The following is a 26,868-nucleotide window of genomic DNA, read 5'->3' as shown; positions in this document are numbered from 1 at the left end:
TAGAAAGAGAGATTCCGTACGTTACAAAACTGCAGAGCCACACCTGTGTGAGGCCGGCCGACACACAGGAGGTAGCACAGTTTTGAGCGACCTCGTTGCGATGATGACAGACGTCTTGCCCAATGACACATCGTGCTTATGTTCACTTCCAGCTCTCCGTAGACATTCTACAAGCGCCTATGAATATCTGCGATGTTCTGGTTTTCCGCCAAAAGAAGCTCAGCGACAGCTCTCTGCTTGGAACACACCCCCGTTACAGACGCTATTTTCAAGACTACGTGAAGCACCGTCACCTATCTGGACTTCATGAAACTATAGGGGCTCCAGCGAGAGTTTTCCACGGTGTCCCATAACATATTGTGCATTATTTCAACAGAAACTGGCCGAGAAAATAAAATGTGTTGCATTACGTATTCAATGCTCCTCGTACGTACAAACATATCGAACAATATTTAGAAGGCAGATAATAGCACCTTCTTGGTATAACCTTAGTTTCTTGTATACTTTCGAAACGTCTAAAACATCGAAAATTATAATCCTGGTTGAATAAATTTGACTTCTTCACTACTGAAATAATTTTCATTAAAAATGTTAAACCAGTTTACATTCTTATTTGCGCATATTGTACACTTTTCTTTGTCATGGTATTGCGAAATGTAAAGTGTAAAATGTAAAGCAAAATGTCTTAGATATTTCGAATGTCTTGTGAAAGAACAGTAGGAGGAAAAATTTCAGGCTACTGAAAAACCTTCGCATCGTGTCTCGAAAACAAGGGAAAACATAAAAATTAACAAGGCGCAAAACCTTTGCCATGACAAAAGTGGGTTCGCCGAGAACAGTTTCATTTCCTGTGTTAGGCCGATATTACACTATCAAATTACTTTGTCAAAGATTTGATCAAAGATTTGATGAAATATTCGTCAAATTTATTTGACAAAGATCTTTGACGTGGCACTAAACAGGGGTATTACTCTGTCATCACATTTTTCGTTAAAGTTCAAGATGACTGACAACAACAACTTGCTATTAACCGCAGCAGTGGCATCTACCACAGTTGCACTGGGTGCACATGTGGAAGAGAAGTGGGGGAAAAAAGGAAACGTACCTGGGTGAAGCCATGGGTTTTACAACGAGATGATAAAAGCATTCAACAAAACTTGTTATGTGAGCTTGTAGTGGAGGACATCAAGTCATACATAAATTACTTAGAATGGATGAGCATACATTTCAGTATTTGCCAGCCGGTCGGAGTGGCCGAGCGGTTCTACGGTCGCACGTTCGAATCCTGCCTCGGGCATGGATGTGTGTGATGTCCTTAGGTTAGTTAGGTTTAAGTAGTTCTAAGTTCTAGGGGACTGATGACCTCAGATGTTAAGTCCCATAGTGCTCAGAGCCATTTGAACCATTTCAGTAATTGCCCAGTGGAGTGTATCCTCATATCACAAAGCACAGTACTCACTTAAGAACTGCTGTATCTGCAGAAGACAGGCACACCGTAACATTCTGATTCTTTGCTACAGAAGAGAGTTAGGTTAGGTTAGGTTAGGTCTCCAATCTTCTTAGTCTATTTTTGTATTCAGGGTACCCCACGTTGTAAAGCGCCTCATCAGCTTCATACATCTCTATTAATTCTGTAGTTATCCGTACACACCAATTGTATTTACAGGAAATGTTTATAAAAACATTACAGATGACAGAACGCTGCAGCGATGCTAGGGCTCCACGTAGTAACATGTCACATTGCAGTGAACAGCAGACAAGCGACTTTTATGATCAAATCTATAGTGAGGCCCTAAATTTGATCAAATTTATTTGACGACAGACGAGATTTGACAAAGTGCCCTATACACCATCAAACTTCTTTGACAAAAATATTTGACATAGCAACTTAGACAAAGAAATTTGATAGTGTAATACTCGCCTTAGCAGTCGAAGAAACAGTCCCCTGCATCCTCGCACACGCAGTCTGCAGCACACTCAAGCTTTAAAACTCCACCCTTGACGGAGTCAATTGATCACGCACGTCACTGATCCACTAGTTGACGCCAGATTCACAAGCAAGCATGTGACACTCACCTATAACAGTTTTAGCCAGAAAGTCGCTCGTGTAAAAAGGGCTTTAAAGTAAGGCAGTAGTCAACGTAGAGTGTAGAACTGGAGCTCGAACAGCAGCAAATGTGTCTCCGTGTAGCCGACACATAGAGAGCATTTACTGTCCCCCCCACGCAAATAAACAGACCCTGCGGAGAATATTTTGTCAGGTGGCCGCCTCGACCCACGTCAAATCGGAGTGCCTGCCGCCTGAAAACGTGGGTCGCATCACCACCACGAACACAAACACGGTCTTGCACTCGGTGCGCTTATAAATATTATCGCAAGCAGCTTCTGACCGGCCGCGGAGGCTGGCCGGAGAGAGAGGATAGTGGGGGTCAATGACGCAGTCGTTGATGCGTCTCTACGAGTATTAATAAACGCGCGGCTGCTGCTCGGCGCGCTATTTTCGTGGTGCTGTGATAGCGCTGTCTGCTCGGGGGCTTCGCCGGCCCCACTGTACGCAACAGATGGCTTCGCGTGCTGCAGAGACGTCAGCAACAGGTAGCGTGTTTGCTAATGACAAGCTGCCCTCCCACCGAAACGCGGTAGCACTCCGCCAAGTTACGATCTCTCGCAAAAGAGGAATGTCGTGCAAATGCGACTGCTAGACAAGAGGACACCTTTGAACTGATGAATCTTTTGAGCAAAAGTAACACGCTACAACAACCAGGACTAGAAATCACGGCTAAATAAACAATATGCTGCTGTGAACTAACTTCTCAGGTCTCTTCGGCGTGATCCGAGTATTCTGTCTGTGGTATCAACATTCGATACCACACTTGTTAAGGTTTGCAGTTATCGACCGCGGTCCGTACTAGTATCGCTGGGCGCACGAGTCGAGACTAGCGCCGCTCCGCGGCTTGCAACAAGTCTCTAGCCTATATCTCTGACATCGATCTGTTCTGGAATTTTAGAACATGTTGTTTGCTCGCGTACCATGTCATTTCTGGAAACCCAGAATCTACTCTGTAGGAATCAACATGGATTCTTGAAACAGCGATCGTGTGAGATCCAACTCGCTTTATTTGTTCATGAGACACAAAATATATTAGATACAGGCTCCTAGGTAGATGCCATTTTCCTTGACTTCCGGAAGGCGTTCGATACCGTTCGCACTGTCGCCTGATAAATAAAGTAAGAGCCTACGGAATATCAGACCAGCTGTGTGGCTGGATTGAATAGGTTTTAGCAATCAGAACACAGCACATTGTTCCCAATGGAGAGACGTCCACAGACGTTAAAGTAACCTCTGGCGTGCCACAGGGGAGTGTTTTGGGACCATTTCTTTTCACTATATAAATGACCTAGTAGATAATGTCGGAAGTTCCATGTGGCTTTTCGTGGATGATGCTGTAGTATACAGAGAAGTAGCAGCATTAGAAAATAGCAGCGTAATGCAGGAAGATCTGCAGCGGATAGGCACTTGGTGCAGGGAGTGGCAACTGACCCTTAACATAGACAAATGTAATGTTTTGCGAATACATAGAAAGAAGGATCCTTCATTGTATGATTACATGACATCGGAACAAACACTGGTAGCAGTTACTTCTGTAAAATATCTGGGAGTATGCGTACGGAACGATTTGAAGTGGAAGGATGATATAAAATTAATTGCTGCTAAGGCGGGTTCAAATGGTTCAAATGGCTCTGAGCACTATGGGACTCAACTGCTGTGGTCATAAGTCCCCTAGAACTTAGAACTACTTAAACCTAACTAACCTAAGGACATCACTTACACCCATGCCGGAGGCAGGATTCGAGCCTGCGACCGTAGCGGTTGTGCGGTTCCAGACTGTAGTGTCTTTAACCGCTCGGCCACTCCGGCCGGCGGTAAGGCGGGTGCCAGGTCGAGATTCATTGGGAGAGTTCTTAGAAAATGTTGTCCATCAACAAAGGAGGTGGCTTACAAACCACTCGTTCGACCTATACGTGAGTATTGCTCATCAGTGTGGGATCCGTACCAGGTCGGGTTGACAGAGGAGATAGAGAAGATCCAAAGGAGAGCGGCGCGTTTCGTCACAGGGTTACTTGGTAAGCGTGATAGTGTTACAGAGATGTTTAGCAAACTCAAGTGGCAGACTCTGCAAGAGAGGCGCTCTGCATCGCGGTGTAGCTTGCTGTCCAGGTTTAGAGAGGGTGCGTTTCTGGATGAGGTATCGAATATATTGCTTCCCTCTACTTATACCTCCCGAGGAGATCACGAATGTAAAATTAGAGAGATTCGAGCGCGCACGGAGGCTCACCGGCAGTCGTTCTTCCCGTGAACCATACGCGACAGGAACAGAAAGGGAGGTAATGACAGTGGCACGTAAAGTGCCCTCCGCCACACACCGTTGGGTGGCTTGCGGAGTATAAATGTAGATGTAGATGTAGACGTCAAGTAGGAAAGTAATATAGCCTTCAGCTGACAGGAAGCCACCTCTAACAAGGCGCTTAGTTAAAGTATACCCTGCGTGATGCCTCTATAGCTCTCTGTTTGTACTTACACTCCTCCTCACTATGAAGACTCCTGTACCACCAGTTAAGTGCAATATATTATTTTTTACCAACGACTTCTAATTATTTTAGTCGTTACAGACCCAGACCATGGAGCCAACCCTTATCGACTTCACTGACAAACCTGCTGTATATGCAAAGTAGAGATTTGTATGTTTCTATTTAGCGTTGGCCACCAGTCATTCAACATTGGTGACGATACGTTCGTCTTCATCACAACACAGCCCAGTTTTGTTTCCATTTAATGCGTAATATATCGGCGACCGATCCATACGACTTCTTCAGGTGCTGTGAGTTGAGTTGTTCCGTGTACGCACTGCTTGGACTCCAACCATAGTGTGAACTACTGCTGGACCCACACTGCTACTGATAGCCAATTCTCGAAGCCCAGTACGCCTTTGGTTGCCCTCTTGGTTTTCAGACCCCACAGCGATATTTCGTGAAATGCACATTCCCAGCTGTTAAACCTTTGGCTAGCGGCTAGGCCGTAATAAACTGAGTATTGGACACCAAGCATTTTTTAAAATGAAACCAATGTCTAAACCGGTCCTTTCTGTTTCCTTTACATACAGCCGGCCACTATGGCTCAGCGGTTCTAGGCGCTTCAGTCCGGAACAGCGCTGCTGCTACGGTCGCAGGTTCGAATCCTGCCTCGGGCATGGATGTGTGTGGTGTCCTTAGGTTCGTTAGGTTTAAGTAGTTCTAAGTCTAGGGGACAGATGACCTCAAGTGTTAAGTCCCATAGTGCTTAGAACCATTTGAACCTTTATACAGGGTGTTACAAAAAGGTACGGCCAAACTTTCAGGAAACATTCCTCACACACAAAGAAAGAAAATATGTTATTTGGACATGTGTCCGGAAACGCTTACTTCCCATGTTAGAGCTCATTTTATTACTTCTGTTCAAATCACATTAATCATGGAATGGAAACACACAGCAACAGAACGTACCAGCGTGACTTCAAACACTTTGTTACAGGAAATGTTCAAAATGTCCTCCGTTAGCGAGGATACATGCATCCACCCTCCGTCGCATGGAATCCCTGATGGGCTGATGCAGCCCTGGAGAATGGCGTATTGTATCACAGCCGTCCACAATACGAGCACGAAGAGTCTCTGCATTTGGTACCGGGGTTGCGTAGACAAGAGCTTTCAAACGCCCCCATAAATGAAAGTGAAGAGGGTTGAGATCAGGAGAGCGTGGAGGCCATGGAATTGGTCCGCTTCTACCAATCCATCGGTCACCGAATCTGTTGTTGAGAAGCGTACGAACACTTCGACTGAAATGTGCAGGAGCTCCATCGTGCATGAACCACATGTTGTGTTGTACTTGTAAAGGCACATGTTCTAGCAGCACAGGTAGAGTATCCCGTATGAAATCATGATAACGTGCTCCATTGAGCGTAGGTGGAAGAACATGGGGCCCAATCAAGACATCACCAACAATGCCTGCCCAAAGATTCACAGAAAATACGTGTTGATGTCGTGATTGCACAATTGCAGGCGGATTCTCATCAGCCCACACATGATGATTGCGAAAATTTACAATTTGATCACGTTGGAATGAAGCATCATCCGTAAAGGGAACATTTGCACTGAAATGAGGATTGACACATTGTTGGATGAACCACTCGCAGAAGTGTACCCGTGGAGGCCAATCAGCTGCTGATAGTGCCTGCACACGCTGTACATGGTACGGAAACAACTGGTTCTCCCGTAGCACTCTCCATACAGTGACGTGGCCAACGTTACCTTGTACAGCAGCAACTTCTCTGACGCTGACATTAGGGTTTTCGTCAACTGCACGAATAATTGCCTCGTCCATTGCAGGTGTCCTCGTCGTTCTAGGTCTTCCCCAGTCACGAGTCACAGGCTAGAATATTCCGTGCTACTTAAGACGCCGATCAATTGCTTCGAACGTCTTCCTGTCGGGACACCTTTGTTCTGGAAATCTGTCTCGATACAAACGTACCGCGCCACGGCCATTGCCCCGTGCTAATCCATACACCGAATGGGCATCTGCCAACTCCGCATTTGTAAACATTGCACTGACTGCAAAACCACGTTCGTGGTGAACACTAACCTGTTGATGCTACGTACTGATGTGCTTGATGTTGGTACTGTAGAGCAATGCATTGCGAATACATAGAAAGAAGGATCCTTTATTGTATGATTATATGATAGCGGAACAAACACTGGTAGCAGTTACTTCTGTAAAATATCTGGGAGTATGCGTACGGAACGATTTGAAGTGGAATGATCATATAAAACTAATTGTTGGTAAGGCGGGTACCAGGTTGAGATTCATTGGGAGAGTGCTTAGAAAATGTAGTCCATCAACAAAGGAGGTGGCTTACAAAACACTCGTTCGACCTATACTTGAGTATTGCTCATCAGTGTGGGATCCGTACCAGGTCGGGTTGACGGAGGAGATAGAGAAGATCCAAAGAAGAGCGGCGCGTTTCGTCACTGGGTTATTTGGTAACCGTGATAGCGTTACGGAGATGTTTAATAAACTCAAGTGGCAGACTCTGCAAGAGAGGCGCTCTGCATCGCGGTGTAGCTTGCTCGCCAGGTTTCGAGAGGGTGCGTTTCTGGATGAGGTATCGAATATATTGCTTCCCCCTACTTATACTTCCCGAGGAGATCACGAATGTAAAATTAGAGAGATTAGAGCGCGCACGGAGGCTTTCAGACAGTCGTTCTTCCCGCGAACCATACGCGACTGGAACAGGAAAGGGAGGTAATGACAGTGGCACGTAAAGTGCCCTCCGCCACACACCGTTGGGTGGCTTGCGGAGTATCAATGTAGATGTAGATGTAGAAGTCAACATTACCTTCCTTCAATTGGGCCAACTGGCGGTGAATCGAGGAAGTACAGTACATACTGACGAAACTAAAATGAGCTCTAACACGGAAATTAAGCGTTTCCGGACACATGTCCACATAACATATTTTCTTTATTTGTGTGTGAGGAATGTTTCCTGAAAGTTTGGCCGTACCTTTTTGTAACACCCTGTATACGCTACAACGTGAATGACTCAAATGACTGGTCTTAGACCGCGGGTGCTCATCCATCTTAGACTTGAGATCTACTACAAGCAATCAGACTATTTAGAGATCTACTGACGTAAAAATTCATGAAGTTTTAGACAAAAAACAACATCAAAGCCAAAACTGACCATTTTAATTACTCAAAATACATAAAATGTTATTATCTCTCCATCAAAGATAGTAGGCCTACTATTCAATATTTAAGATATTAGACACGTGAAAAAAGCCCTCCGTCATAAATGTTGAAAGAAGTTTAGTGAGATATCTGGCTTTGCATATCATTGGCAACTTTAATTTCGTGAATAATTTTTCAGAGCCAACTTTGCACAATCCGTAAGATAAGGATTCGTCAGTTATTTCTGCTCTTACATTTCACTATGTTCATCACTGAAAACGCTGACTTACGTAGATAAAAAACTGTAAAACACACGATGCATATGGAGAAGAAAGAGGAGCAGTCAGTGTTGTCTGATTTACCGCCCACAACCACCGTGCGAGCACTCATTGTCAATAAACTGATACTTTACTGCCGGCCGTAGTGGCCGAGCGGTTCTAGGAACTACAGTCTGGAACCGCGCTAACGCTAAGTTCGCAGGTTAGAATCCTGCCTCGGGCATGGATGTGTGTGATGTTCTCAGGTTAGTTAGGTTTAAGTAGTTCTAATCTAGGGGACTGATGACCTCAGAAATTAAGTCCCATACTGCTCAGAGTCATTTTTTTTGTTGATATTTTACGAAAACAGCTCATTGAAACGTATTTTGGACAAGGGTTTGAAACATCTACGCATAAAGCTATTGCGATCGACAGGTCGATGGCGAACGATTGGTTGAGCACCCCTGTCTTAGACCTACTACCGTTTACCAACTTGTGCCGAAATTCAGCTCGAAACTCTTAGCAATATTTTACTGCTTCGATGAGAAGTCCTCTTTGCTACTGATCTGGCACACTCCAAAACGCTGCTGTCAACTCTCTTTGCGTTTGTTCAATAATTTAGAATTAGCTGCACTGATAAAGAAACTTACTGTTACTGCACTGCCACACGACTTCCCTTGCTAATACAAGAAAAAAAGTAGTCACATATATCCACATTCATACCATACAACAAAATCATGAAACGGAATAGTAAAATACAATAACAATAATTACTTCACTAAATAATGTAGGTCTAGTTAATTACTGAACACTGTCTGTGTTTAAAGTTGGAGCAGAATCACATTGGTGTTGCTATGCGAATGATCCAACACGAAGTTACAATACTGTAACATCTGTCATGGCGGTATATACACAGTATCTAGACATCAAACATATGCGAAAGAAAGGATTATTGCTGTGCACACAGTAACAGTTCGGCTCAATACTAATGTCTCAATTTATTCCTACATCTTTAGTAATACAAAAAAGTTGTAGTATTTACTTTCTTAACTTTGAAAACTGTTCAGTTACGTTGGTAAATCATTGTTGCTGTTTTGGGTGTGAACTCAAAGATAAACTTCTGCGTTGTTCATACATGGAGGTATAAAAAGCAGGGAGATGGCGCTATAGACTTACTGTAGACGTACTTTGCTAGACCTGCAACAACGTATACAGTATCAGTGGTGTCACTGAAGCAAACACTTTAGTACAGCAATATGGCGGCGAGTGCAAATAACTTGTAAACACGCCTTTATATACTCATAAAACAGTCGTAAGAAATGGGGATAACTTGGTGTAACTACTTTACCGTTAGAGTTTTGACGAAATGGTTAAAAAAATGCATCGTGTTTGGCTGTAATTTCTCGTACAGCAGACGGAAGATATAACGAAAGGAACATGTCACAGTGCAAGAATAACATGAGACATCTTCGAATTTTTGCTTTCGTGCTCTACGTAATCCAGATTAATTACATTGCAGTTTCTCTCATCTGAAATACGGGCAGTGATTAAATAGTTTATGTATATTTTACGGGGTTTGATAAATCTAATATTAACAGACGTAGCTTAATGATGTATTTTAAACCAGATTGGATCAACTTTGTCTTTTCTTCGAATAGTATGCTTGTTATGAAAGTGCTTCTATAAGTAGAACGCGCTATTTGTCGTTCAAACAAGTGTTTTACTTCATTTAAATGTTCTTACGAAAACTAAGTCTGCTTTAAACGTGTGTATATGTAACTTCATGTTCTTCTCAAAACACAATTCTACAATGTATGAGTTAACCTCAACTAGTACGCAAATATTTGCTCATCTGCAGAACGTGATTAGACCACCTCGTAAACGTTACATCATCATCTGGGTTCAGAAAATCGTAATAGTACAACACACAAATCTGTTGACTCTGCTATCTTACCTCACCAAACTTTAAGCTTCAGTAAAAGATGCATCTTTGCCAGTCTAGTAATCTATGTCTGTCAGACGTACGGTGTACTTTCTGTTGAAGCTAGAATGGGCGGGGCCTGCCGCCATCTTAAATAGCCCAAAATATTCGCAGACTGCTGTTTGCGATTGCTTCTTGTTCGTTATTTCTGTCGTGTGTTAGCAACAACTGCTTCAAATACTAAAAGTTACAGTCTTACATGAATAATGTAGTGTCAAGAAAGCAATTTCGAAATCTGTTCTGTTCTTGAGTGTGTATTTGCTGTGGTAATACGACACATTTGGCCTCGTTAATGTAACCTTCTGTTGGTGATGTATTTCGAATAAGCAAAAAGATAAGCCAGTGACGAGAAAAGTATGCGTTCGTAATCCATTTAATTCCACTTTCACTGTATTTCTATCGACAGCAAATGCCGGAACTCCGAAACAAATGATTATTTGCTTAGTGATACTGCTTCTTGTTCGTTACATTTTCAGCTTTCAGTTCGTATGTACAATATTTTTAATGTACATGTCAGCAAAAAGACTTACCTACGTGTTCTTTGATAGCCTTTGTGTCCAACGAGGAAAGAAGCAAGGCATGTTTTCGTATCTTGTGCATGTCAACAGAGTGAACGATTACTGAAATGTCAAAGAAACAGAACTCCATAGATGTATACCTCCATGCAAAATAGAGTTCTTCTTTTATTAGTTTCTCAGTGGATTAGCTTGACTGCAGTTACCACGTCTTCTTACTTTGAAATCTTACTTATGATATGTCATTCAGTGTGTGACCAATAAAAGTTATTTACAGGGTATATTGCATTGTGCGATGCTATAAATGTGACTGAGGGAATCGTCTCAAAAGCTTAGATCCCTTAAATTGGATATTTTCCTTTAACGTTTATGTAAGTTATTTTTTTTAGTAACAATAGCCTAACCTGTGTAACATATAGCCCTATTGCTTCTTTTCTCGAAATATTTCTCGCCAGTAGCTCTGTCAGTTTCTCAGGAATAACCAAACTTATCAAAATTTGAATGTACGTCTACTTTGATTATCTGATTCATTTTATTTATGAATTTCATTTTGAGATTTTCAAAGTACTATATGAGTCTTCATCATGTTTTGTGATATACCAATAGTAAGTTAGTTAGTTTCGTGTTCCATGTATAATTTGCACAATAAATCTTAATGATATGGAACGAGTTATTTTACATTAACAACAATTTGTTTGTAAATATGCCTCCATCCTGATCATTTGTTAGTTTTCTGTTTTTAATTAAGGACAGACAGATGTTATTGAGTAATTCCTACCCATAACCATTTACGCATTACAATAAGAGAAAGTCTTCTGTGGAGTAGGAGGAGTTGCCAAAGAGAAAAGTTTTCAGTATAATTAGAACTTTTACTTTGTTGTCTATCAGGGATTTTACATCACTGATTAAATGATCAAGGCATCTGGTTGCGGCATCGTGAGCCCCTATGTGTGCTACATACGACTTCAACGTGGTGTAATGCACGTCATTTTTTTCTTCTGGTATTGTAATTATGTAAATCACTGTTCCTGCTGGAGTGCAGAGGGTTATTTACAGCAAACTTCATAAGGGAATAACTTTGCTGTGAAGCAAACAGAGCAGCAGGCAGGCACGACGAAAAGAGTGTTTGCATAAGCTTTCGGCAAAGCCTTCTTCAGAAACGAAGCGTAGCACACACACTGTCAAACACTCATAGACAAAACTGACACACTCATACGCACAAAACTCATACACACGTGACTGCTGTTTGCCCGTTCTACCTTGAATCTTTTTTAAAGAGTGAGGAAATGTAGACAATGAATAATTATCTGCAGGAGAAATTTAGGGCATGAGATGCTACACCAGCGCCGCCATATAGCCATGTGCTGGGCAGCGACGAGACCGCTAATACAGTGTGGCTCGTACGTCGCAGCGTTTGCAGTTTGGAAGGCAATGAAAAAAAACAAGAAAGAATAAAAATAAACAGGGCAACGATATTGCATGTATACAGAAGAAAACGTTGCTTGAATGGCTCCATTTATGAATGGAATGTGACTCCTTCAAACTTTAGATTACAATCGAATTGATCAGTACACCCGCAAACAACACAAGCTGGCAATTTTGGTGGACCAAGTAAGTCTCCAGCACAATCAAAATTTGTGATACCATCACAGAAGTCGATAGAAATCCCCAAAAGTCGAAACTGGGTACGGGCGCATCAGAGTGACATGACGCTGAAGTATCACCGTGGTGAATAATGGAGGTATAAATGCGGTGAACGGAATGTTTTGAGCAATATAAGATGGCGGGCGTCGGCGTAAAGTTTGTGACGTAATGACAACTCCCTTCTTTTTTTACCTCCATGTTTTCACACCAGAGAGTAGAAATATCTGTGGAGTGAGCACTGAGATGCCCAGAATTGATTTTGTATTCCACAATGGCCAGGTGATCTCAGAATGGTGTAGGTTTGTCAATAATGCGTCCTATAAACTGTGAATGTCATTATACGACTAGCTTAGACACATTTCTTTCATAGGTGCTGTGGACTTGGTACAGGCGTATTGTAGACATCATAACAATTTGCATTTGATACCTGGAATAACCCCCCATGAACCATGGACCTTGCCATTGGTGGGGAGGCTTGCGAGCCTCAGCGATACAGATGGCCGTACCGTAGGTGCAACCACAACGGAGGGGTATCTGTTGAGAGGCCAGACAAACATGTGGTTCCTGAAGAGGGGCAGCAGCCTTTTCAGTAGTTGCAGGGGCAACAGTCTGGATGATTGACTGATCTGGCCTTGTAACATTAACCAAAACGGCCTTGCTGTGCTGGTACTGCGAACGGCTGAAAGCAAGGGGAAACTACAGCCGTAATTTTTCCCGAGGACATGCAGCTTTACTGTAAGCATGGAGAGCTGCATCAAACCAGTCTCAGGACTGAAGACCACAACAACAACAACAACCTGGAATAAAGTGGACGCTTAGCTTTGAAGAGCCAAATGAACGGGCTTCGCGTCACGACACTGTCACGTTAATGTGTATTCACACTGTCCGTCACGTAATGTCAATTCACATCAATTCGCTTAGCCCAGTACCAAACGGCGAAAGTGTATCACAATCCGTGGTACAAAAAGTCTTAGTGTACCATTGGGACTAAGGAACTAACAACGACAAAACAAACTTCATAACCTACGTTCTTGAGCAGTTTTGTGTGGCAAAGTGCTGAGAAGAGAAACATTTCAAAACATCGACATTTACTTGCAGTAGAAAAAAAAAATTGTTCAAATATGTGTGAAATCTTATTGGACTTAACTGCTAAGGTCATCAGTCCCTAAGCTTACACACTACTAAACTAAATTATCCTAAGGACAAACACACACACCCATGCCCGAGGGAGGACTCGAACCTTGCAGTAGAGACTGGATGTTCTGATCTCTCACCGCCTACATTCTGCTGGAGGAAGATGGCGACCTGTGTGAATTCTGCCTTTTGGAATGCATTGTGGTATGTTTTGACGTAACGTGACGTGATGGCCAATGTGAACTTGCTTTCTTTTTTTTTTTCTTTTAAAAAAATAAATAAGAAGAAGCGTCGTCCCGAGGTAGCATGACAATTGCAGCTTACCGTTGACGACATTCGCAGAAAGTAATGCTTGTTCCAGAGATGTTTCTACTCTATGGTTCATACGGGAGATCGTCGTAGTTGCTGGAGGTAGAATGAGGAACCTGTTTGCGATAGAAACTGTGTGCTCTGATCTCTGACCGCCTACATTCTGCTGGGGCAAATTAGCGACCATACAAAATCAATAAAAAATACGCAGACGGAAAAAACCGCACCATCAAAATATAATTAATGCAGCGTAATGAAATTTCGGGAACACATTTGTCTAGATAACATACTTAGGTGATTAACATTGCAAGATCACAGATTAGTGTAAGCGTGAGATAAGCCATTGCAAATGTGAAATACAGATACATTAACAACTACTGTAACTGCCAGAATGTTGAATGTAAACATGCAAAGGTGCATGCATTGTGCTGCACAGGTGCCGGATGTCAATTTATGCGATGGATTTGCATGCCTGTTGCACTTGGTCGGGCAGTGCATGGACGGTTAATGATTTTTGTGGAGTTGTTGTCCGATGGTGTCCCATACGTGCTCGATTGGAGACAGATCTGGTGATCTGTAGAGAGTGTTGGGTTAGAACAACAGTATGTGGGCCAGCGTTATCCTATTGGAATATACCCTCGGTATGCTGTTTATTAACTGCAGCGCAACAGGTCGAATCATCAGACTGACATACAGTTTTCCAGTCAGGATGTGTGGGATAACCGCTAGAGTGCTACTGCTGGCATGGGCCATAACTCCACGTAACTCCAGGTGTAGACCCAGAGTGTCTAGGCTGCAAACCAGGTTTGTTGCAGCCCTCACGCGGGCTCTTCCTAACCAGCAAACGGCCTCACTGGCACCGAAACACAACCAGCCTTCATCAGACCTCTACCGTGCCCTCCAAAGAGCCCTCGCTTGACACCACTTACGTCACAGCTCGCGATGTGGAATTGCGGCTACAGGGCGTCTGGCACGGAGCTGTCCTTGAAGTAAGCGTTTTATAACAGTTCGTTGTTTCACTATGGTGCCACTTGTTGCTCAAATTTCTGCCGCAGGTGCAGTACGATACGGCAGAGTCATGAACCGACTATGATGGTTGTCCTTATCGGTAGTGCCACGTGGCAGTCCGGAGCCCGCTATTCTTACAACAGTACATTCTCGTGACCACCGCTGCCAGCAATCATGTACAGTGGTTACATTCCTGCAAAGTCTTTCTCCAGTATCGCAGAATGAACATCCAGCTTCTCGTAACACTATTACATTACCTCGTTCAAACTCAGGTAGGTGTTGATAATGGCGTCTTTGTCGCCTTAAGGGCATTCTTCACTAACGTCAAGTCATCTCCTTCTATCTCAAAGGTAACTAACGCTCACGGCCGTTACAGCGTATACAGGGTGGTCCATTGATAGTGATCGGGTCAAATATCTCACGAAATAAGCATCAAACGAGAACACTACAAAGAACGAAACTCGTCTATCTTGAAGGGGAAACCAGATGTCGCTATGGTTGGCCCGCTAGATGGCGCTGCCACAGGCCAAACGGATATAAACTGCGTTTTTAAAAATACGAACCCCCATTTTTTATTACATATTCGTGTAGTACATAAAGAAATATGAATGTTTTAGTTGGACCACTTTTTTCGCTTTGTGATAGATGGCGCTGTAATAGTCACAAACGTATAAGTACGTGGTATCACGTAACATTCCGCCAGTGCGGACAGTATTTGCTTCGTGATACATTACCCGTGTTAAAATGGACCGTTTGCCAATTGCGGAAAAGGTCGATATCGTGTTGATGTATGGCTATTATGATCAAAATGCCCAACGGACGTGTACTACGTATGCTGCTCGGTATCCTGGACGACATCATCCAAGTGTCCGGACCGTTCGCCGGATAGTTACGTTATTTAAGGAAACTGGAAGTGTTCAGCCACGTGTGAAACGTCAGCCACGACCTGCAACAAATGATGATGCCCAAGTAGGTGTCTTAGCTGCAGTCGCGGCTAATACGCGCATCAGTAGCAGACAAATTGCGAGAGAATCGGGAATCTCGGCGTTGAGAATACTACATCAACATCGATTGCACCCGTACCATATTTCTATGCACCAGGAATTGCATGGCGACGACTTTAAACGTCGTGTACAGTTCTGCCACTGGGAACAAGAGAAATTACGGGACGATGACAGATTTTTTGGATGCGTTCTATTTAGGGACGAAGCGTCATTCACCAACAGCGGTAACGTAAACCGGCATAATATGCCCTATTGGGCAACGGAAAATCCACGATGGTTGCGACAAGCGGAACGTCAGCGACCTCGGCGGGTTGGTGTGTGGTGCGGCATTATGGGATGAAGGATAATTCATCCCAATTTTATCGATGGCAGTCTAAATGATGCACTGTATGCTTATTTCCTACGTAATGTTCTACCGATGTTACTACAAGATGTTTCACTGCATGACAGGATGGCGATGTACCGGTACTCCCAACATGATGGATGTCTGGCACATACCTCGCGTGTGGTTGAAGCGGTATTGAATAGAATATTTCATGACAGGTGGATTGGTCGTCGAAGCACCATACCATGGCCCGCACGTTCACCGGATCTGGCGTTCCCCGGATTTCTTTCTGTAGTGAAAGTTGAAGGACATTTGCCATCGTGATCCACCGACAACGCCTGACAACATGCGTCAGCGCATTGTCAATGTATGTGCGAACATTACGGAAGGCGAACTACTAGCTGTTGAGAGAAATGTCGTTACACGTATTGCCATATGCATTGAGGTTGACGGACATCATTTTGTGCATTTATTGCATTAATGTGGTATTTACAGGTAATCACGCTGTAACAGCATGCGTTCTCAGAAATGATAAGTTCACAAAGGTACATGTATCACATTGGAACAACCGAAATCAAATATTCAAATGTACATACGTTCTGTATTATAATTTAAAAACCTACCTGTTACCAACTGTTCGTCTGAACTTGTGAGCCATATGTTTGTGACTATTACAGCGCCATCTGTCACAAAGCGAAAAAAGTGGCCCAACTAAAACATTCATATTTATTTAAGTACTACACGAATATGTAATAAAAAATGGGGGTTCCTATTTAAAAAAAAACGCAGTTGATATCCGTTTGACCTGTGGCAGCGCCATCTAGCGGGCCAACCATAGCACCATCTGGTTTCCCCCTTCAAGATAGACAAGTTTCGTTCTTTGTAGTTTTTTCGTTTGACGCTTATTTCGTGAGATATTTGGCCCGGTCACGATAAATGGACCATCCTGTATTTAAAGCAAACCTGATTTGCATCCTCATAGTGGAGACTTTCAGATGTAGAATCACGCCTACCAACTCCTTCTTGGTGTTTCAATATTTTTTCCGTCGGTGTATTTTTCTGCAACACACAAATTCAGAAATAAATTCGGTAATACGACATTTTATCTTTGCAGGGATAATTCCAGGTCAGAATTGGGATGTGGTATTTCAGAATACAAACACAGCTTTTTGGCAACAGTACACTCGCGTAATAGTTATATATGATGAGCGAAATGTACATTTATTCTAATGTTCCACTCAAACGTACTACGTCCTCATACAACCGAGTTAAATTGATCAAAATTGAAGTTGCAAACGAAGGTCCGTCAAACATTCACAGATTCCGATGTATGCACTATGTAAACTGACTATATCTCGTCTCTACTCAACAGGCTTTCACGTTGCTGAACTGTAAAGTACACGTAACAACACTGTCATTACAATGCAATTCGCTCCCATTCAAGTCCCTTTAGTTACTCAATTCTTCATATCCGCTCCGCATCTGCCGTCCACCATTAAATGCATCCTGATTCTTTCTCTCTTCTCTTCTTGTCTTGAAACTCTTCATCAAAATACTTACTATCTCTTCTTCTTCTGTAAGTAGATCAGCCGTCTTCTCTTCTTGAGCCGTCGTCAACGCCTCTGTGTACTTCATATACTGGATGTCCAGTTACAAGCTCGCATTACGTTGTGATAAGCGCCATTACTCCGTTTGTGACAAACTCTTTGTAGCATGTGAGAATCTTCCACAACTGCTTCAACTTAACTTCTTCTCGTAACCGTACTTCTTTCTCCCTCTGTTCCACGCATCACTGTCCTACACTCGACTCAAAATCTTATTTTCGCCATAATTGCAGGAACCGCACTTTCACAAATGTCCCTTCATTCAAAAATCCAAATAATTGTCTCCTCCTTCGTTTAATTACACAAGTATAAATTTTGTTCTAATGGGCATTGCACTTCATTTACATAAATGAACAAAGTTACTACTAGACAAAATTCCATAAACAGCATACATTTACAGACAGATTTACTTAATTGAAACACTTATATGTGCCATTTGTGCATTTGTGCAAAGAAAATTAATAAAAAGACGAATTAAATCAACATTTAATCCACAGACATGAAATAGGCAAAGAAATCTTTTGGAACCGATCAGTGTTAACTACAAAGGATAAAATCTCCGCCACACATTCCCATTTATTATGTTTTCCGACGTCTTTATTTCGGCAGATTCCTTCTTTAGGCTTACGCAAAAACTTGACGTTTGCCCCAAGATTTCATTTCATGACTGTATTCGAGACAATACACAGTGACAGCTGAGTCGGTTGTTTTTGTGCGGTGGGTCTCTGATATACTTTCTGTCTTCAGCTATTGTAATTGTCTCAGGTAAAACAGCCCACATTCGCATGGATTGCGATACACATCTGGTTTTTGGAGACCTAGATCTTCTTTGCAAAGAAGAATTTTTTGTGTTTCTTATTGGTGTGAAAGAAATGGATGCCATTTTTCCGTAGGAGTCGGGTGATTATTCCGGATATACTGGACCAGCAGAGGGTAGATAAGCAATCATTGGTTTCTCTTTCTCAGGCGTTCTTGATTTAAACTACAACGCCCTCTTAGTCTGATAATCTGAGTACTTATTCCACTTTCTTTGTAACGGATGGTGATGGCTTAAGTAGTGGAGATAGACGCCAGAATGCGTGGGATCTCTGCGTGACCCAGTGATCCGTCTGGTCTTCTCTTAACTGTCACACCGAGGATGTATTTCATTAAATTGTCAGAAATGTGACTCATTTTCCAGATAGTCTGTGATGAGATCTGTATTCCTAAACCGATCATCTATGTCGCGTGAATAATGAGCGTCAATAAAGTACAGCCGTAGAAAACCTACAATCTTTCACGTACAAAATGCGAAAGTGATTCAGCATTTTCTTTTATGTGGTATGCGTGATTCTCAATAGAAGTGCGAGTGCCCGTATATCAGCACAGAAGTCATTTTTTTAATCTGTGCCTGGATATTGACGTCTTGCGTCTTTGACATTTCCAACAAAATAAAACATAAGGTTGAATGTGTGAGTGTGTGTGAATTCCTAAGGGACCAAACTGCTGAGGCCATCGGCCACTAGACTTACACACTACTTAAACTAACTTAACACTAAGGAGAACACTCACACCCGTTCCCGAGGGAGGACTCGAACCTCCGGCGGGAGGGGCCGCACAAACCGTGACATGGCGCCTCTAACCGCGCGGCCACTCCGCGCGGCAATATTAGGTTCAGTGGGGCCAAAATTAATATACTGATGTCGCTAGCACTGTAGAATACATCGTGGATGACATCATGAGTGGAGGTGAACTGTGGCTAGAACTATATTTTGTTACATGCACGCAATAATATGTTTGTGATGGTAGGTTTCACTTGTTTCTATGAATCACTGTGTCCTTGGAATGAAACAGTCACAATACTTCCAGCTGATATTGAAGAGCGTCAACTTGCTCCCTACTCGTCTGGTCAGTTGTCACTGTGCCAGTTCTGTTACTTAATAAATCATAAATGTAATTATAGAGTTGGTTAGTAGGAACATCTGAGGAATTTGTTAACAAACTAACGGCATTCGGATTACTGTTCTGAATCCCAAGTAGTTGCGCTGCCGCGTAAAAGAAGTATTTATCACAAACAACATTTGATGTCTCCCATTTACAAACGATAGCCATAACCGATGAACAGGTACTTGAAAAGGAGAAAAACTATTTCTTCCGCAGGATGTTAGTTACACACCGACACGAAAGGAAACCCAGTTAACGTTCGCATCAGACACTGAATTGTAGCTGGTAGTCTGGAGTTCACTATTTATGTGTCCGTGATGTGTCGTAATACATGCGTACGATTTGAAAAAGATAGCGAATTTCGCAATAAGTGTCCCATTTCCTAGAAAGCGAGTTGTTTGTGGTCATTCAGATTTGACGACATCCGGCAGCGCGCATCGTACGGCCTAGAGTTCCGGCGTCTCGCAACGGGCCGCGTCGGAGATGTTTTCTACCAGACGGGTGAAAAACGAAGCTTCTGAAACTCATCACTAGCAAAGAAACACAAACATGTCTGTCGGTATAAACGAGAGTATCTACTGTCAACGAATGCCGCGTCAGCCATGACGCTATGACGATGACGAGCCACCTCTCATCATCCCACGAGATCTGCTAGCGGTGCGACGTGCGTACATGGCGAGAGTTGACCACTGCAGGCACTCAGACTGGAGAATCTATGGTAGCGCACCTTTCGTGGTTGCTGGGATACATATGTCTCAGTAAAGTAATACGCAGTTTTGAGCGTTGGGACGTCTATATCTCATATCTGCTAATGCTAACACGTAGTGAAGTGTTTTCGAAACTTGGAGAAAAATACTGCGGACCGCGGCATAAATATACAGAAGGCCGTGTGAGCGATCGAATGTGGCGGCTTGTATCTATGGGTGGCGCAGTGTATGTGTTTCACGAGAACCAAATTAATCTTCACCATTCCAAGAACGTCTGAAGTCTTTTCTTATGTATCATAGACATCGTTTTGAAACATTATTACACACCTCAGTAATTCTACTGATTTGTGTATAATTTGTATGTAGTGGGACGTGTATACGTACGAGAGTCACTCCAAAAGAAATGCACACTATTTTTGTAAAAATACAGTTTTCATTCTGCATGTGTGAAAGTTGTACAGTGTTTAGATACATCCCTCCCGCTTGTTTTAAAACTTAGTTCAACCTGTTCCCGTGAGTGGCGCCGTCACAGCATGTCTTCAAGATGGCTGCTACACTTGACGTTCGTCAGAAGCAACGTGCTGTCATAGAATTCCCGTGCTGTGAAAACGAGACAGTGGGAAACATCCACAAGAGGTTGAAAAAGGTGTATGGAGAAGCTGCTGTCGATCGCAGTACAGTTAGTCGGTGAGCAAGCAGGTTACGTGATGAAAGCGGGCACGGCAATATCGAGGATTGTCCTCGCAGCCGCAGGCCTCGTACTGAACACACTCCAGACAACGTGAAGAGAGTTAACGAATTGGTGACTGCTGACTGATGCATCACAGTGAACGAATTGTCACGCTACATTGGGTTAGGGGAAGGAAGTGTTTGCAGAATACTGAAAGCGTTGGCGTTAAAAAAGGTTTGTGCCAGGTGGGTTCCCAGGATCTTGACAGTGGCTCACAAAGAAACAAGAAAACCGGTATGCAGCGAACTTTTGGAACAGTACGAGAATGGTGGAGATGAATTTCATGGAAGAATTGTGACAGGCGATGAAACACGGCTCCATCATTTTTCACCAGAGACGAAGAGGCAATCAATGGAGTGGCATCATGCAAATTCACCCAAGAAAAAAAAAAGATTCAAAACCACACCTTGTGCTGGAAAAGTTATGGCTACGGTGTTTTTCGATACCGAAGGACTCTTGCTTGTGGACATCATGCCAAGTGGAACCACCATATTTTCTGATGCATATGTGTTCGACCACATCGGCAAAAGCAGGATGTTTTGCTGTTGCACGACAATGCACGGCCACATGTCAGTTATAAGACCATGGAAGCGATCACAAAACTCGGATGGACAACACTGAAACACCCGCCTTACAGTCCTGTCCTGGTTCCATGTGACTATCATCTCTTGAGGAAACTGAAAAACTCTCTTCGTGGAACAAGGTTTGAAGATGGTGACTCCCTTGTGCACGCTGCCAAACAATGGCTCCAACAGGTTGGTCCAGAATTGTACCATGTGGGTATACGGACGCTGGTTCCAAGATGGCGTAAGGCAGTTGAGATGGGTGGAAATTATGTGGAGAAACGAAAATATTGTTCCTAAAGGATGTATCTACACACTGTAAAACTTTCAGACATGTAGAATAAAAGATGGATTTTTTAAAAAAATAGTGTGCATTTCTTTTGGATGACCCACGTAGAAAGCTTCATAGAAAGTAGAAAACATTGAGGTGCGTTAGGTTGGTGCATAAGTTCGTAGCGTTTTTGTTTTGCGCGTTGGTATTCTGGTTGCTATGTGCTTATTTATTTATTGTTCCGTGGGACCAAATTAAGGAGAGTTAATACATGAAATTATAACATGATATTAGAAACAGATAAAATGAAATACAAAAAAACATATTCAGGTGACAAGTTGTAAGTTTAAATAAAGAAAATCAACAATGTAACACTGGAATTTGCTTAATTTTTTAGCTCTTCCAGGAGCTCCTCGACAGAATAGAAGGAGTGAGCCATGAGGAAACTCTTCAGTTTAGACTTAAAAGCGTTTGGGCTACTGCTAAGATTTTTGAGTTCTTGTGGTAGCTTATTGAAAATGGATGCAGCAGAATACTGCACTCCTTTCTGCACAAGAGTCAAGGAAGTGCAATCCACATGCAGATTGGATTTCTGCCTAGTATTAACTGAGTGAAAGCTGCTAACTCTTGGGAGTAGTCTAATATTGCTAACAACAAACGACATTAAAGAAAATATATACTGTGAGGGCAATGTCAGAATTCCCAGACTATTGAATAGGGGTCGACAAGAGGTTCTCGAACTTACACCACATATAGTGCGAACAGACCGTTTTTGAGCAAAAAATACCCTTTTTGAATCAGAAGAATTACCCCAAAAAATAATATCATACGACATAAGCGTATGAAAATATGCGAAGTAGACTACTTTTCGTCTTGTAGTGTCACTAATTTCAGATACTGTTCTAATGGTAAATAAAGCAGCATTTAGTTTCTGAACAAGATCCTGAACATGGGCTTTCCACAACAGCTTACTATCTATCTGAACGCCTAGGAACTTGAACTGTTCCGTCTCGCTTATAATATGCCCATTCTGTCTGATCAAAATATCAGTTCTTGTTGAATTGTGAGTTAGAAACTGTAAAAACTGAGTCTTACTGTGATTTAGCATCAAATTATTTTCCACAAGCCACGAACTTATTTCATGAACTACATTATTTGATACTGTTTCAATATTACACACAAGATCCTTCACTACCAAGCTGGTGTCAACAGCAAACAGAAATATTTTTGAATCACCTGTAACACTAGAAGGCATATCATTTATATAAATAAGAAACAGCAGTGGCCCCAGCACCGACCCTTGGGGAACGCCCCACTTAACAGTGCCGCATTGGGACTGAACATCACTACCACTCTCAATATTGCGGAGAATTACCTTCTGCTTTCTATTCTTAAAGTAAGAGGCGAACCAACTGTAAGCTACTCCCCTTACTCCATAATGGTCCAACTTCTGCAGTAATATTTTGTAATAAATGAAAAGCACCAGTTTGCTTTTGTTCTACAATATTATTTTTATTGCTAACCGGTTTTCGGCTTACAAGGCCATCTTCAGGCATGATGCCTGAAGATGGCCTTGTAAGCCGAAAACCGGTTAGCAATAAAAATAATATTGTAGAACAAAAGCAAACTGGTGCTTTTCATTTATTATTATAATGTTGTTCTACCAAGAACCGACGGAAGATTCTGTTAATGTAATATTTTGTGGTCAACACATTTTTTATTTGTAGTTCACTGTTAGTATTTCAGTTTACACCTTGTCATTTTGGCATTTGGAGATAGTGAGTGGAGCTGTGAACTCCAGAAAATGGAGTGCCAAGTGGAGAAAGCGGAACATTTCCTACCTACTTTTCTGTTTTAGTCCAGCAGAGGGCTGGCAGCAGCGGGTGCAGCCAGAAAAATTTACGCCATGTATGCGGACAGAGAATGGCAGGAAGACTTTACGTGTTTGATGAAGATCGTTTAAATGCATTAATTCACAATGATCCACGTCAGTGTACTCGAGAACTGTGATCATTCCATCATCGTGCATCATTTGCACGCAATGGGGAAGGTTAAAAAATCGAGTATATGGGTACCGCGTACTCTGAGTCAAAATGACAAAAATCGGTAGGTGACAATATCTGCATTTCTGCTTGCTCGTCATTGACTGGCTCTTGAACAACAATGACCATTCCTATCCTGTATTGTTGCTGGTGATGAGAAACGTTGCCTTTACGCTAACATAAGGAAAAGAAGGCAATGGTTGCTCGCAAACAAAGCAAGAACTCTCCGTACAAAGACCTCGCATCCGAAAAAGATAATATTATAATGGTGAACAGCCACGCTGTGGGTGTGCTTCCCCGAGGTGTAACTGTCGCTGCTGACGTTTGTCAACTATGAGACGTCTCGCAGACGCAGTGCAAGAGCAACGACCAGGAAGACTGCGTGAAGTGATGCTACGCCACGATAATGCCGGCCCGCATTAGGATAGACTGACAAAAGACACTAAACAGGTGTTGGTCTGGAAAGTCATTCCGCAACCTCTTTATTCACCTGATCTTGCACCCTCAGATTTTCACCTTTTCCGTTCTCCGTAGGACAATCTTCAAGGAACTTCCTTCCCGGAGGAAATGCTCTCCGAACATGGGTTGGTGAGTTCTTCGCCTCAAAACCACATGATTTCTATATTCACGGAATAGAAAAGTTACCCCAGCTTTGGCAGGCTGTTGTAAATAATGAAGGAGAGTATATAACTGATCAATAAAGTCTCTCTTATGTGTATCTGTCTCGTTTATTAAACTTCTGGAAAACCGTCAGTCCAATAATATGTCAAAACCACCATCAAATGTAATGTTGAAAACTTGTGTGTGATACTACATGTTTTTCGTTGACAGGAGAATAAATGTATTTTGGTACTTATTTATTTATTTAGCGTATGATACATAACAATCACTATAACACATAAAATACAGTACCACAGACACATTAAAATACTATATATGACGGTAGTACCTGTTCCCGAAAGAACAGTTACCGTGGATGACCATGCAGCTTTGCTAGAAATGAAATGATAATTAAATGGACACCCTAGCTGCAAACAGGCGTTGATGTACTTCATTGGGGACATGCTGAAAATGTGTGCCCCGACCGGGACTCGAACCCAGATAGAGCGTCTGCCATGTAAGCGGGAGATCCCGGGTTCGAGTCCCGGTCGGGGCACACATTTTCAACATGTCCCCAATCAAGTACATCAACGCCTGTTTGCAGCTAGGGTGTCCATTTAATTATCATTACATTAAAATACGGTTTAGATCTTTATATCTAAGCCATTGATCCAATCAACCACTCCGGAAGTAACCAGGTTCGAATCCACTAGATTTCCAGGGAAGGTAAGGAGGGGGCAGTCCACTGCTATATGCTTAATTCTCTGTGGAACGTCAGCACAGTCACAGTATGGGGTGTCCACCCAACCCCATTTATGAAGAATCGAAACACTTCCAGTACCACATCTGAAACGGTTAAGCCTGCTCCAAGTGTATCTTGGCAAGCTGAAACCATTGAGCCTTACTGTTGGATCTTCAACTTTCAAGATGCCCTGTGGAGTAGAAGATCTCCATTCTTTCCGCCAGCTGTCTTTGGGGTCGAAATGGTTGCTTAACAATTCCATGGCCGTTTTACATGCCGGTTTATGGGACTTCAACCTGGTGATTCTATCTGTCTCACATCTTCGTGAATTGGGAGTGACGAGTTATTCAGTATTCTTGACCACATATGACCAAGATGTTTTTGTCTTCTGATGTGAGGAGGTGGTATGTAACACAACACCGGCAGCCATTGGATTGGAGTAGCAAGTAATGTTCCAGATATGACACGGATAGTGTGACGAAGTTGAATGTCCACAAGGCGAGTATGGCAGCTATTAGGCCATACTGCAGAGCAGTACTCTGCTAAGGAGTAGACGAGTGCTAGAGCAGATGTTCTCAGTGTGTTGGCGTCAGTTCCCCATGATGTACCAGCTAGACGCTGAAGAAGGTTATTACGGCTCTTCAGTTTCGCAGCAGATTTACGTAATTGGGCTTTATATGTTATGGTCCTTTCCAAAGTCATCCTAGGTTCATATCAAAACACAGAACTAGTCACGTGCGTGTGACACAGTTGACAACATCTATCTAGTAACGTAAGAGTTACAGTTTTTTGGTAGTGAAAGTGTATTATTTATCACAAAGTAAGACAAAGTTGACCTTCTATTTTTCAAATATGGGAAAAGAAATTTTGATAAACTGATTTGCTATACCTTTTTCCACAATTGCCATCTTGATAAAATAACTCTGAAATTAAAATTTTAACTCTGAAAATCCTCGGTTCATGTGAAAACATGGAACTAGTTACGTAAGCGTGACACAGTTTTTTGGTAGTGAAAGTGTATTGTTTATCACAAAGTAAGACAATTTTGACCTATTTTTCAAATATGCGAAAAGAAATTTTAACCGTGGAAGGTTTAACATCCCCCGTGTAACAAAGCTCTTTTCTGTCCGACAAAAGAAATACCTGTAGGAAATTGGTATAGTAAGCACACATTCGAATCCTTAAATGGGGATGGAATAAATATGCTCCCTCAATGTCTGTCCCAAACTAAACTTGGACATGATGGAGCATAGCATGTTAAGCACTCAACCTGTTGGCTTTAGATTTTTAACAGTGTTCTATTTGGATATCGCAACTAAATAAAGATTTTTTCAGAGGGGTCTAAGAAGGAGCATAATATCGGGTGCTCCGCTATTTTCCCCATGTATGTAAGTTTTATGTATTATGAGAGGTGGCAGTTTGGTTTATAATATTTGCCACAGATAGCGCATTTCACGAGTACATATATAGACGAGAGTCTTTGGAATTCAGAGTTCATACTGTTGTCGTGTTGTTAATCCGCACTAGCTAGCACTTCTTTGTCGAATGATAGTAGAATCGGATGAATTGCCTTGGCGGTGCTGCTATAGAGCAGATTGGAACACATTACATGAGGTAATATCTGGATGTGCATACGCGTGCAATAATATTGAAGGAAATGAGGCACTTATGCAGTTTATGGGATATATGCGCTGATCACGAGGAAAGTACCTATTTTTGAAGGAAACGCGTATTTCTGAAGATAGAAGCA

At 42.4% G+C, this 26,868-nt stretch overlaps 1 protein-coding gene across 1 annotated transcript in view; it reads left to right on the top strand.

Annotated features, from left to right (window-relative positions):
* The window catches only part of LOC126416900 (uncharacterized), a 68,501-nt gene that overhangs the window by 4,169 nt on the left and 37,464 nt on the right, over positions 1 to 26,868 (top strand). Inside the window, exon 2 of the mRNA XM_050084783.1 lies at positions 2,402 to 2,595. Within this exon, the coding sequence (XP_049940740.1) occupies positions 2,402 to 2,595 (194 nt within the window). The remainder of the gene's footprint in view (positions 1 to 2,401; positions 2,596 to 26,868) is intronic.

This window comes from Schistocerca serialis, chromosome 8, assembly GCF_023864345.2.
Source record: "Schistocerca serialis cubense isolate TAMUIC-IGC-003099 chromosome 8, iqSchSeri2.2, whole genome shotgun sequence".
NCBI lineage: Eukaryota > Metazoa > Arthropoda > Insecta > Orthoptera > Acrididae > Schistocerca > Schistocerca serialis.
This window is presented reverse-complemented; position numbering and strand designations above follow the sequence as displayed.